This window comes from Globicephala melas, chromosome 14 (genome assembly GCF_963455315.2).
Source record: "Globicephala melas chromosome 14, mGloMel1.2, whole genome shotgun sequence".
Lineage (NCBI taxonomy): Eukaryota > Metazoa > Chordata > Mammalia > Artiodactyla > Delphinidae > Globicephala > Globicephala melas.
The window spans coordinates 72847927-72862380 of record NC_083327.1 but is presented as its reverse complement, the minus strand read 5'-3'; the positions used below and the strand labels follow the sequence as shown (position 1 = coordinate 72862380).

The 14454-nt window shown below is 37.6% G+C and overlaps 1 protein-coding gene across 2 annotated transcripts in view; it reads left to right on the top strand.

Annotated features, from left to right (window-relative positions):
- The window catches only part of KATNA1 (katanin catalytic subunit A1), a 35938-nt gene extending 21956 nt beyond the window's left edge, over positions 1-13982 (top strand). The window contains exons 4-10 of one of the 2 annotated variants that reach the window (XM_060283824.2): positions 3158-3279; positions 4922-5027; positions 6239-6397; positions 11403-11529; positions 12041-12175; positions 12549-12675; positions 13115-13982. In XM_060283824.2, coding sequence (XP_060139807.1) covers positions 3158-3279; positions 4922-5027; positions 6239-6397; positions 11403-11529; positions 12041-12175; positions 12549-12675; positions 13115-13313 — 975 coding nt within the window. In that variant the 3' untranslated portion in view covers positions 13314-13982. The remainder of the gene's footprint in view (positions 1-3157; positions 3280-4921; positions 5028-6238; positions 6398-11402; positions 11530-12040; positions 12176-12548; positions 12676-13114) is intronic. The other variant, XM_030853197.3, reaches the window with a different exon arrangement.
- Positions 13983-14454: the final 472 nt, after the last annotated feature.

Genomic DNA, 14454 nt, shown 5'->3' with positions numbered 1-14454 from the left:
AGCAGGGGTTACTCTTTGTTGTGGTGTGCGGGCTTCTCATTGCAGTGGCTTCTCTTGTTGCGGAGCATGGGCTCTAGGCGCGCGGGCTTCAGTAGTTGTGGCACGTGGGCTCAGTATTTGTGGCACGTGGGCTCAGTATTTGTGGCTCGTGGGCTCTAGAGTGCAGGCTCAGTTGCCCCATGGCATGTGGGATCTTCCCAGACCAGGGATTGAATCCGTGTCTCCTGCATTGGCAGGCAGACTCTTAACCCACCAGGGAAGTCCCTGCCAACACTTGTTATTTTCTGTGTGTGGTTTTTTTAGTTAGTTAGTTTGTTCTAGTTTTGTAATAGTTTTGTAATAGCCATCCAAATGGTGTGAACTAGTATCTCACTGAGGTTTTGATTTGCATTTCCCTAATGATAAAATTGACTTTTTACGTATATTTAGTATCCTGCCACCTTGCTGAAGTCATTTATTAATTCTAGGAGAATTTTCGTAGATTCCTTGGAATTCTCTGGGTAAACATCATGCCATCTGAAATAGAACAGTTTTATTTCTTCCTTTTGGATTTGTATGTGTATATGTCCTTTTCTTGCTCTGTTACACTGGCTACAACTTCTAGCACTATGTTGAATAAGTGTGATGAAAGTGGACATCCTGATCTTAGTGGGGAAAGCATTCAGTGTTTCATCATTAAATATAATGTTAGCTGTAGAATTTTTTTTTTTTTTTTTTTGGTACGCGGACCTCTCACTGCTGTGGCCTCTCCCGTTGCGGAGCACAGGCTCCAGATGCGCAGGCTCAGCGGCCATGGCTCACGGGCCCAGCTGCTCCGCGGCATGTGGGATCTTCCCGACCGGGGCACGAACCCGCGTGCCCTGCATCGGCAGGTGGACTCTCAACCACTGCGCCACCAGGGAAGCCCGCTGAAGAATTTTTGTGTGTGCTTCTTACCAAGTTGAAGAAATTCGTCTTTACCACGAATGGATGTTGAGTTCTGTCACGTGCTTTTTGGCATCTGTTGCATGATCATGTAGTTTTCCTTCTTTGCCTGTTAATATGTGGATTATATTGATTTATTTATTGTTTGAATTTTGAACTAGCCTTGCATCCTTGGAATAAACCTCACTTGGTCATGGTATATAATTCTCTTTATATCTTACTGAATTCTATTTGGTAATATTTTGTTAAGGATTTTTGCATTTATGAGGGATATTGGTCTATAATCTTTTTGTTTTGTTTTTTAATTCTCTTTGATTTTGGTATCACAGTAATAGTAACTTCATAAAATGAATTGAAAAATGTTCATTCTTCTGGAAGAGATTGTGTAGAATTGGTAGTTCTTGTTTAAATGTTTGATAAAATTTTCCAATGAAACCATCTGGGCTTGGATATCTTTTTTGGAAGTTTTTAAATTATGAATTCAATTTCCCTAGAAGTTGAAGGGCTGTTTAAATGATCTTTTTCATAATAGTTGAGTTGTAGTAGTTTGTGTTTTTCAAATAGTGATCCATTTTGTCGAAGTTGTCAAATTTATGTCAAATTTATTTTGAGCACCAAAAAGGAGTCTACATTCTTTTTAACCTCTACTGCTTTCTTTTACCTCCTGGTAGTTGTTAGTATTTTCCCTTAGAAATGTCAAAATTTGAAATTCCATAGCTCCCCTTGGCCGACCTATTATAGAATTGTTTCTCCTTTCTGCCTGTCTGAAATTTGTTTTGCTTTGTCTGCAAACATTCCCTCAGCACTGTGTTCTATGGGAGAAAATAAGGTGAGAACTGCTGATAAAGTGCCTTATATTTGTGTTTCCCTGGGCTTGCAGTTTAAGTTTCTAATAGGAACAGTGTCTTCTTTCTATCCCCCGCAGCTGCTCGTACAGAATAGATTAGTATCCGTGAATGAATAACAACTTCATAAATACTTAGAAGAAAAGATAACCTCCTCTTTTAAATGTTATACAACACCTCCCTTGAATCTTTAATGTTCCTATTGGATACTAAATATGTAAATTGTGAGACAGGCACTTATTTGGTCATCTAGTGTAAGACTTTGAACGTCATAAATATTGGTTAAGTCTAGACATTAGTACTGACTTTAGACAGCACCAGTGACAAAGAAGTCATCATGTTATGGGCAAAAAAATGTTATGGATTTTGGAGATGGGGGTAACAATCCTAGTACAAGACCAAGTAAATGATTATTTACACCAATATAAAGTTTCATAAATTTTCTTGGCTTATAAAATTCACGACTGTCTCAGCAGTTTTTTCATAGCACCTCTAGGACAAAAAGAATACCCATCCATTTGAAATTTGGTTAAAACAACTCTTTATGTCCCAACAACACCTTTTGGACACTGTACAGTTTCTCAGACCTGGGAGTCACAGTGGACATTCCACTGTCATTCCTCTTCCACATTGATTTTTCCCGGTATATGTTTTATCACAGCAACTGCCAAAAATCCAGCCTCACAAAAAATACGGGATTATTGAAAGCAGTCTTCACGGAGAAACTGAACTACCTCGAGCCGGTAGTTCACCCAATGTTCAAACAGGTGTTTTTGTATTTCCCTCAAAAATCTGAAAAATCCTGCAGCGCCCTGTGAGTTCACTGTTGTGCCTTGGAGTGCTTTAGTGTGCATCTTGCGGCCCTAATGACTGTCATCACAGAGGGTGGGAGGGAAAATCTCTCCGAAGGACTGAGGTGTCTTTTGGAGGGATGTGGGAATAGTGAAAAGGGATGTTTTGGGAGCATCAACGGGGACTGAGTACATGTTAAAGATTGACCCATAATCTTAGCTAAATAAACCATCTGTCTATAACCTTATCTCTTCTAAAGTTTTGAGATAAATGCCATACATATCTAATATTCACTAGGGACTACAGTTTATCTCAATATTAATTTTTACTATTGTCAGTTCATATGCATAATATTTTTATTTTTCTTTAATACCGCTGTCATACTTTTTATGTAAAAATAAAAATTCTGTATGAAACTCTGATGTTGATGTAGAAGGATGACTTGTAGTCTTTGATTCTGTCCTTATTACTTGGTACTATTACATTAGCTTTTTAAAAAATGTCACCTAAGTCCAATCTTTGTTTCTGACTCATAGAAACAAAATATAATTTTTGAGTCAATCAAAAGCTCTTGTTTTTTCTCTCTGTTTGTGTAGAACAAATCACCTGCTGCAGTTACAGAACCAGAGACAAATAAATTTGATAGTACTGGATACGATAAGGACTTAGTAGAAGCTTTGGAAAGAGATATAATTTCTCAGAATCCCAATGTTCGATGGTAAGTTATATCACAACAAAATAATAGGGTGTTGCTTTTTGGAACAGAAAATGGAACAAATGTGGGCATGTACTGAAGATCAGTCCTTGAGGATAGAACCTGAGGACATACAATGTGAGCATGACACGTAATGAAAAACTTGACTTTGGTTCAGGCTGTACCAGTTTTTGTCTGAGATTTTTTAATTTAATGAAATAATAATAAAACTCTTATTAAATTAAAAATTCTACATACAGAATGGGAACAAGATCAGAGAAATTACATCTTTTGGGGACATTCTCCAGTGGTAAAATGGCAGTGATTCTATGCGTGTGTATTGCTTGTTATCTTTAGGTTTATACAATATATGTTGCTTTTATATCCTATTAGAGCAGTGGTTCTCAACTTTATTCCTGTTATATCTAAGGGATAAGTTAGGAGTTTGGGATTAACATACACACACTGCTATATATAAAATAGGTAACCAACAAGGACCTACTATATAGCATAGGGAACTATACTTAATATTTTGTAATAACCTAAAGGGAAAAGAATCCCTTTGGAATAACCTAAGGGAAAAGACTGAAAAAAAAAATAGATGTAGTTGTATGTCTAACTGAATCACCCTGCTGTACACCTGAAACTAATACAAAAGTGTAAATCAACTATACTTCAATTAAAAAAATAAATATTATATCTAATCAAAGAACTGTAATTTATCACAGTGAGTTATAAATCTCCCTTTCCCACAAAGTTAGGTACATTCTGTTATACGTTTTTTGTTAAAACTTTAATTATTTTTAGGTATAGTTTTGAGGGGTATTTTCAAATATATTATCATGTCATATATCATAATATATTATCATGCCACGTGTACCGGTTGTTGTAGTAGTAGTTGTGTTCTAGTGGTTGGAGATGACTTCACGGCAATCTCTATGATACTCTTTATTTATTTTTTATTTTTTTATTTTTAATTTTTTTTCTATGATACTCTTTAATCTTGGTGTCTATCTCTTGATAGGGTTGGGGGCAAAACAGCAGTTTTGCAAGCTGTATCTGCTTTATGCCCTTTTTATTCTTTATGGGTTTTTTTAATGGGCTCATTATTTCTAAATCATGGAATTTATGGAATGAGCATTTTAAGAGCAGAACTTTAAAATGAAATGGCATAATACTTAAATTGTAGGCCTATAGACCTGTGTTCTCATTCACCAAGCTGAAAATCATTACTGCCAAGAATTGAAGATTCAGGGACTTCCCTGGTGGTCCAGTGGGTAAGACTCTGCGCTCCTAATGCAGGGGGCTCGAGTTCGATCCCTGGTCAGGGAACCGGATCCCACACACTACAACTGAAGATTCCCCACACGGCAACGAAGATCCCACGTGCCGCAACTAAGACCTGATGCGGCCAAATAAATAAATATTTTAAAAAATTAAAAAAGAATCGAAGATTCAGATTGTGCTCTTTCTATATACTGGTTGGTGTGGCAGGCCTCGTCACAGTGTGTTAGTTCACTAGTGCCTAGGAAGAAGCTTAGCATTCTGTCAGCAACGTAAAATCATGTGCTTTCAGTGATTCTCAAGAATGACTACATAGAGTTAGGTTGTTGTAGTTAGTTTATCAACAACTACAAGGTTGTTGATAAAGTATCTTCTCTTTCAGGGATGATATTGCTGATTTAGTAGAAGCTAAAAAGTTGCTTAAGGAAGCTGTGGTGTTACCAATGTGGATGCCAGAATTCTTCAAAGGCATTAGGAGACCATGGAAAGTAAGTGTATTACTGTAACGGCATTGTCAAAGCAAATGGCAAGTGCATTGCTATAGAAAGCCAGTATTTATCTGTGTTGGGGGAAGTGGGAGGAGAAAATAGAGCAGGTAAAGAAAATTATTTTAAACTATGTTGTGTTATTCAGAACTTTGTTTAGACCAAGAGCTACTGCAAGGTTTCCAGAATAAGAAATAGGTACAGGACTTCCCTGGTGGCACAGCGGTTAAGACTCCACCTGCCAATGCAGGGGACATGGGTTCGAGCCCTGGTCCAAGAAGGTCCCACTTGCTGCGGAGCAGCTAAGCCCATGTGCCACAACTACTGAGCCCACTGTGGAAGCCTGCGCACCTAGAGCCCGTGCTCTGCAACAAGAGAAGCCACCACAAATGAGAAGCACGTGCACTGCAACGAAGAGTAGCCCCTGCTCACCGCAACTAGAGAAAGCCCATGCACAGCAACGAAGACCCAATGCAGCATAAATAAATGAATGAATGAATGAATGAATAAATAAATAAATATACTAAAAAAAAAGGAATAGGTACAATGTGAATATTTGGAAAGTTGGACACATAGCAGATTTATAATGAGCTTACATTCGCAAATATGAACAGGTCACCTAATGCAAAAATACTCCATTTTACGTGTTGTGTTGCAGAACTTACATCTATATTTCTTGGAATTGTTCTTAAGAAACTAATAAGATATATCTGTATCTAATGAGTACTTTTTAAAAGTCATGTGCTGATATGAAAAGAGACTGTCCAAAAAACTCTTGGATTTGGGAAATGTGCTAATGGCTAACTCTGTACTTATTTTTTAAAATTCTTGAAAGGTTAAGTGATAAGCAAGATACAAAATTATGGACATACAGCTATGTAAAAAAAAAAAACTAATTTGAGCAAAAAGACTAGCAGGAAATATATCCAGATACTAATGGTACCTGTGTTAGGGTATGATATTATATCAGTACTATAATATTGATTATATTATTTCTCATCTCTTAGTTCCAATTTTTTAATAATGTGTAGTTCCCCTACTTTTGTAATGGAAAAAGTAAATTTGTGATAAAGTATCCTTCTGTTTATCTTTGTCTTTTACTTGTCTTAATATTATGTGTAAGTTGGTTGAAAATTGATCCTTAGTAACGGAATTCTTGTGAATTAGAACAATGGCACATAAATCCTTTGCTGATGCTATTATATTCCCAACAGGGAGTGTTGATGGTTGGCCCACCTGGCACAGGAAAGACCCTCCTTGCTAAAGCAGTAGCTACTGAATGCAAGACAACATTCTTCAATGTCTCTTCATCAACTCTGACTTCCAAATACAGAGGAGAGTCTGAGAAGCTTGTTCGTCTTCTGTTCGAAATGGTGAGTGCTTGAGCTAACTCTAATGATTCTTTACCTCTAGAAGGGGAGAAAGTGAGTTGTAACTACAGCATGTAGAATCGCTAGGCAGGATGCTTTTGTGCCCAGAGTGTGATTCCTGTGCTCTTGAAGGTAGAAATTTTTTATTCAATACTAACATGAATAACTTGCATTTCTCTTTGACTCCTTTTCTCTGGATGAAAGGCTGTCTCTGTTAGCTTATGGACATGCTCATGTTACGGGATCTGCATTACTGATCTGCTATAGGAATGTGAAATTATTACGGTTTTTAAATCAGGCTTAGTTATCGTAAATGCAGTATTAGAACAAAAATGAGAAAAGGTGAAAATCATAAGTAGATATGGAACTGAGATTACCTCCAATCTATTAACTATATCAAATACCCTGAGTTTAATGACCCAGTTTTTAGATTAAGTTCTTCGCTTCTTTGAGTTTCTTTTTCCTTCTTCCACTGCCACTCATCTGAGTATCAGTAGAAGAAATGTAATTCAACAAGTTCTGCTTGAGTGTTTAGGTTGAATTCAACAGCTTTTTAGACTTCAGACTTTGTTTCACTTACTGTTTCTGTCTTACCTCATTTAAGAAATTGTGTAGTTATATGCATGAGGACAGAGTTATGTTTATTATATAGATAGTGAAAAAGATTTACATTCCTGGTCGTGGTGGACAAAACCTTAGATGACCATGCTAATATTATACCAGATCTTCCTTCCTAGGCTGAGAATAAACAAACAAAACCCTCACAATTTCATGTTATCTGTTTTCTGTAAAGGCTTCTTCCTGTTTCGGTTCCCATTTTCTTTCTCCTTCAACTTCGATAATTCATAAGGCAGGATGTAAATTCTGACAAGTTCTTATGGATTATTAATAGTCCATCCCACAATAGGAATCTAATGGAGAACCTCTTAGATCCTTTTGAAAAATTAGCTTGCTATTTGCTTCAGGGGAAAAATTATATTGTCAGTATTCCAGAATAACTAGGCCTTTTAAAAATGTAAGCTAGGGGACTTCCCTGGTGGTCCAGTGGGTAAGACTCCACGCTCCCAGTGCCGGGGGCCCGGGTTCGATCCCTCGTTCGTCGGGGAACTAGATCCCCCATGCGTGCCACAACTAAGAAGTCTGCATGCCGCAACTGAGACCCGGAGCGGCCAAAATAAATATTTTAAAAATTTTATTTAAAAAAAAAGTAAGCTAAATAGGGTGAATGGGGACTTCCCTGATGGTCCAGTGGTTAAGACTCCACGCTCCCACTGCAGGGGGCACAGGTTCAAACTCTGGTTGGGGAACTAAGATATCCCACATGCCAAAAAAGAAAAAAAAAAAGTAAATAGGGTGAATGGCTAAGTGTGGCGTCTTTAGAGTCCGGTGGCCTGGGTTAAGACCCCACTTCTGTCACTTTCCTAGATGGCTAACTGTGGGAAAATTCCTCTCCTGTCCCTCAGTTGCTTTATCTATAAGAGGAGGACAGTAATTTAGGACCTACCTCTGTAATGTTTGGAGGGTGAAATCAGCCAATACATGTAAACTGCTTAATACAGAGCCTGACTCATAAGGACTCATAAATATTAACTGTTACTGTTTAAGAGTTATCTGAATTTTTTTTAATGTAGGGTTTTATATTAAGGAAAAAGGACTATTTTCTTCTATGAGGGAAAGCCTCTTACAAAGTAGTAATTTGCAATATTTTTGTATACTGCGGTTTATAAAGACATATCAAACAACTTATTTTTTACTGCTTCCCTGGTATTGCCCAGGAGAATCTTAACCATCTTTAAACAAGTCCTTGCTTATCTGGAGCGAGCTACTTTGAGTTGCCCACTTGAGCAGGGGCTCAGTCACAAACCAGTGCCTGCAGATGGGAGCTTCTGCCTTTCTGCATTTCGGTTAGGGCTCATTTGAAACCACCTTGATTTGCTTCTGTTCATATGGACTCTCTCGAGTAAAATTGTACTGCCTCTCATATTTTGGTTTTGACTGCTCTACAGATGACTGCCTCTCTCTTGAGTGCCCCTCCCCCTGGACCTCTCAAAGTGAGCATTCCTCAGGGCCTGTATTTTGAATAAGGCCACTTAAATATTATAAAAGTCTGTCCAGGGTTTTTCACATGACATGGTAACAAACACATATAAAAACTTAATTGTATAGTTTTTGTTGTATTGTCAGGAACTTTCATTTTCAAGTGTCAGAAACCTAATCAAGTGAACAACAATCTCAGTTGTTGCAGCAAAATTCCAGAGATTAATGTTTGGTCTCTTTTCAGTCACATGCGTATGCCTGGACCCTCCTGGGACTCCAGCAGAGTTGGCCTCTCTTGAAGTAATGGAATAAGAATGAGAGAGATATGATTTACAAATGAGAAAGAGAGCTTCTCTTATCATAAGGAGCCATGCTGTGCAGGCAGAAACAATTGGTTTCCTCTCCAAGTCTCTCTACATTACTTTCTCAGGTCATCCAAAGCCAATTTTAAATGTGCCACATAGCCTCTGCTTTAAGTCAGACCTTTCTGCACACCCTCAGTATTTGGGAAGACTCAATCTAGTAATTTTTGCTTGAAATTTAATTTTTGTTGTTGGTTCTGTTGGTAGATGGTTGCTAGCTAGAATTTCAATTATAAATTTTCTTGCATGTTTGCTTTTTTCTTTCTTTCCCTCCGTCCAGTTTATTTTTCTCCCTCTGTTTCTTGAAAAGAAAGTACAAAAATGTTTGTACACAGTACCTAAGATCCAAGTAAGGATACCTTATTAAAAATGTATTATTAGGGCTCTTGGTTAAGAATCTGCCTGCCAGTGCAGGGGACACGGGTTCGATCCCTGGTCCGGAAGGATCCCACATGCCACGGAGCAACTAAGCCCTTGCGCCACAACTACTGAGCCTGCACTCTAGAGCCTGCGAGCCACAACTACTGAGCCTGCATGCCACAACTAATGAAGGCTGTGTGCCTAGATCCCGTGCTCTGCAACAAGAGAAGCCACCACAATAAGCCCGCACACTGCAACAAAGACCCAACGCAGCCAAAAATAAATAAATAAAATTTAAAATTATTATTATTATCTTACTATCCCTTTGGAGGCAGTAGATGACTTAGAATTCAAGTTTTTAACTAGAAAAGAAAGTGAGATTTAACTATTAGGATTTCCCAAGTGAACAGACTAAAACTAAATCTATACTTTGGAAGCACTGTGCTTTCAACACAATCGCCTCTTAGAGGATACTGAATTATAACCTCATGGTCCAAAGAATTGATGAACCCAGTACAATTGCGTGTTCAAATCTGTAATGTTCACTTGCCATTGTGGACTTGCATTTTACGTTCAAGCTTTCTTGTGCAGTGATTCTGTAAGTTTGGATATTTTGTTTAAAAAATGATTAACGATAAACATTAGTTACTATAATAAAATGCTTCTTATCAACTATACTCCAATTTTAAAAAAGTCTACTAAAAACAAAAAAAACAATAAGTAAATAAAATTAAATGCCTCTTCAGTCTCCTTAAGAAACGGGTGATACTATTGAGTCTTACACAGCTGTTTACTAGATAATACTTGACTAGATCTATTAGTTAAGGGATCAATCTTCCCTGTTCTTTGGTTTGGGGAAGAAATGCATTTAAGGTACAAAAATAAACTTGGGGGATATTATTCAGCCATAAAAAAGAATGAAGTGCTGAGACTTCCTGGTGGCTCAGTGGTTAAGAATCCGCCTGCCAATGCAGGGGACACGGGTTTGATCCCTGGTCCGGGAAGATCCCACATGCCATGGAGCAACTAAGCCCGTGCGCCACAACTACTGAGCCTGCATGCCACAACTACTGAAGCCTGCGTGCCTAGAGCCCATGCTCTGCAACAAGAGAAGCGACTGCAATGAGAAGCCCGCACACCGCAACGAAGAATAGACCCCGCTGTCCGCAACTAGAGAAAGCCTGCACACAGCAACGAAGACCCAATGCAGACAAAAAAAAGAGTGAAGTACTGTACATGCTACAATACAGATAAACATTGAAAACATGCTAAATGAAAGAAGGCAGACACAAAAGGCCACATATTGTATGATCCCATTTATTTGAAATGTCCAGAATAGGTAAATGCAGAAAGACAGAAAATAGATTTGTGATTACCAGGGGCTAGGGGCAGGGAAGTATGGGTTATTTTTGGAGGCAGTGAAAATGTTCTGGAATTTGATAGTGATGATGGTTGCACAACATTGTTAATATACTAAATACTGAATTGTCACTTTAAAATGGTTTAAATGGTGAATTTTATGGTATATGAATTTTATCTCAAAAAAAAAACTAAGGCCATTTAAATTGACCTCTAATTGACAACTTAAGAGGATAAAAATCAGTTGACCCTTGAACAACGTGAAGGTTAATCTGCATATAACTTATAGTGAGCCCTCTGTATCCACGGTTCTTCCACATCCTTTGGTTCAACCAACCGCAGACTGTGTAGTACCGTAGTATTTACTATGGAAAACTATCCACATATGAGTGGACCCATGCAGTTCAAACCCGAGTTGTTCAAGGGTCAGGTGTACTTGTATTAGTCAAATGAAAAATGGCAATTAAATTAGAATCCCTTAGAGGGAATCTATGTGATTTTATTTAAGGTAATGGTTCTCTTTAACAAAAATTTTTCTAGAACTTTAGAACACGTCAGTATCTGTAAATGTCTTCCCACCATTGTTGTCCATATTATTGTAGTGTACAGGATAATCCTGTATTTATATGACTCATAAACAAATACATGTTGAAGATAATCAGTTATAGTATTGAATAGTATAAAAAATGGCCATGTAAGATTTAAGTATATGATAGGTCTATATTAGAAGCTGTATTTTAGCTGTTCCAGTTCTATCCTCTCTCCCCAGTATTAGGCAAAGAGGGAGAGATGCACAGGGTGGCAGGCTCCACAGCTCTTTTCTAATTGCTAAACTATAGATGACTTTTCAATGAAATAAAAACCTGGTGTTGCATGCTTTCTCCCTTCAGGCTCGATTTTACTCTCCAGCCACCATATTTATTGATGAGATAGATTCCATTTGTAGCCGCAGAGGGACTTCCGAAGAGCACGAGGCAAGCAGAAGGGTGAAAGCCGAGCTGCTGATTCAGATGGACGGTATGCCTGTGTCTCTGCGTGAGCTGAGCAAGCCCCACTCATAGTGCTGACCCACACGGTCCCAGGGACGCGGGGCTGGCCAGTCGGTCCTGGAGATCGCCAGCGGTAAACTGGGTGCACTGACAGTGGCGACACACCAGCAATTATGGCTGTTTATTCACAGGACACCCTCTGTCATACACACTGATCTCATTTTTAGCCATGAAACTGAAACAAATGCCGATTAATTGGCCTTAGAGAGGGATATGTATGGTTTTGAAGAATTTCTAAATTGCTATGTAGTTGTGCTGAACTAGTCTTTTGATCAAATCTATTTTGAGTCCTATTTTTTGCACACTGCAAAAACTCATTTTTCTTGCACCACAAATTCACATACATACCAGTTAGCTTTGTAAGTCTTAGGGAGGCTTGACGATTACCCTGCTTTTAATGTTGTGCTAAATATCTGATGATCTTTAAGTAGTTGAGCTTTGCTTTTTATTTTTTTACTGTGTTCTTATCCTTCCTAAAGGTGTTGGAGGTGCTTCTGAAAATGACGACCCTTCCAAAATGGTTATGGTTCTGGCAGCTACTAATTTTCCCTGGGATATTGATGAGGCTTTAAGACGACGTCTTGAAAAAAGAATCTATATTCCATTGCCATCAGGTATCTTTATTTGAATCAGAAAGGTCATGTTAACTCTTAGGTAGTTTTGCTTAGAAATTTTAAAATTTGGTATTAATTAACTTTCCAAGACAAACGTAGGATGTCTTTCCTTATTTTAACTGGTTTGGCTATATTTGGAGCCTAAAGCCTTGATACTAGGAAATTTAAAATTCAATGAAATACTTCAATTTTAAAAAATAAAAATTAATTAAAATTTTAAAATAAATGCAGTAAATTCAGTAAGGAATAGGTCTTAAATTTTTTAAGCAAATGAGCTCGAAGAATTGGAAAACAACTTCTCAAAGTAGACTGGAGAAAAAAAAACATTGTTTATGTTGAAGGCTTACATTTTTAAATTTGTTTCTACCAATAGCAAAAGGCAGGGAGGAGCTATTACGAATAAGTCTACGTGAGCTGGAATTGGCTGATGATGTTGACCTTGCAAGTATAGCAGAAAACATGGAAGGTTATTCAGGTGCGGACATTACCAACGTGTGCAGGTATGAATTATTTTGGAAGCATAGGTGTTTTTTTTCTTTTTTTTTGAAGCATAGGTTTTTGTGGGTATAAGCTTCTATTATGAAGTTTTTATGCTGAATTAAGACAGATGAAGAATAAAGACCCACATTATAATCTAGTCAGAGACACAAGTTTTGGTATTACGTTAGTGTTAGCTAACAGCCTCTCTCCTGTCTCTGTGATGCTTATTCTTTATATTATGGTACACTTTTAATAAAATTGAATTGCTATCTTATTATATCCTTTTAATTCTTCTTGGGCTTTTTGCTCAGATTCAACTGCTAAAAAAACAAGTCAAAAACAGGCCTTATAGTCCAGTACTGGATTCTATGCAGTACTACATATGTATATGTAATAAGATAATTACAAAATAACATATGCACTGAAACATTTTTTTGTTTACACGTTTTTAAAACCTAGGGATGCATCCTTGATGGCAATGAGAAGGCGTATTGAAGGTTTGACCCCAGAAGAAATCAGAAATCTTTCAAGAGAAGAAATGCACATGCCTACAACTATGGAGGATTTTGAAATGGCTTTAAAAAAGGTTTCTAAGTCAGTATCTGCTGCAGACATTGAAAGATATGAGAAGTGGATATTTGAGTTTGGATCATGCTAAATTCTCACATGTAAACTGTGAGAAACCTGCATTAAGTGTTTGAATAATAATTAAAAGTAGTATGTCATTGCACCAAGCGCTATATTTTTTTAAATTTTCATAATGGTAAGAGTGAAAAAAAAGTATGATTCTGAATAAAGGAAATTTTTAAAAGTTACAAGCAAATATGTTTTACTTTAGCATTACTGTATTTCTCTTTCACTGACAACAAATGTTGCGGCACAGATGCCATTACTTAGCTTGGAAAACTGTCTTATATGTACATCTAAGTATACTATCTTCTCTTCCACTGCCTGCGGCTGCTGTTCCTTCTAAAGAATAAGACTGGCTCTAGCTCCACAGGTGCCAGTGGATAGCTGAAAATTCCTGAACATTTTTATACAAGTAGCCATTTGATGCATGGACCACACCCAGTGTGCTTTCCTTCCTGCGTGGTGTTATGGTAACTTCCCTCCTCGTCCTGAGAGAGCTTTAAAGGCTCTTCATTTTACTGTGCATTTAAAAGGAAAAAATATATACATCTATATAAAACCTTGCCTGCCTGACTTTATTCTGCCTGTGTAAGAGGCTGCACTGTAGGCGAGTAGATACTTTTCAGCCTGTGCTGCTCACTGTATTCCAGTGAAACGCATTAACCCATCACTCATGGACACAAAGCATAAATAAAATACGTAATAGTTAATGGTGGAAGTAAAAGTTAATAAATGAAATAAAGGTTAATGGTATAAAATTTTAGGTAAGATTTTTGTTTATAATTACTTGTAAAAAACACTGTGGCATCCCAACCATAGAAAACAGAGCCTCAAGAGGACTGAGTGTCTTGCCGTGGTCCCAAGCCTCACAGGTAAGGAGAGAAGTCAGGATGGGAATGGCTGACTGCAAAGTCTACACTCTCCAACAAAAGCCTCCTACATTGTTCTCCTCACTACAATCTTCAAGCTTATGCTTAATGGATGAAATAAGACCCTGTCATCACTTAAAGTTAGAACTGGTGATTTCTAGCAACTGAGAGAGTGAGGAAGACATAAAAAAATAAAGTGTTACCAGCTGGGTGACTTGAGGATCAAATTGTAAACCGCATACTATGATTTATTCGCCTATAATATGTAGATAGCACATTACAGGGCTGTTATTCCTTATT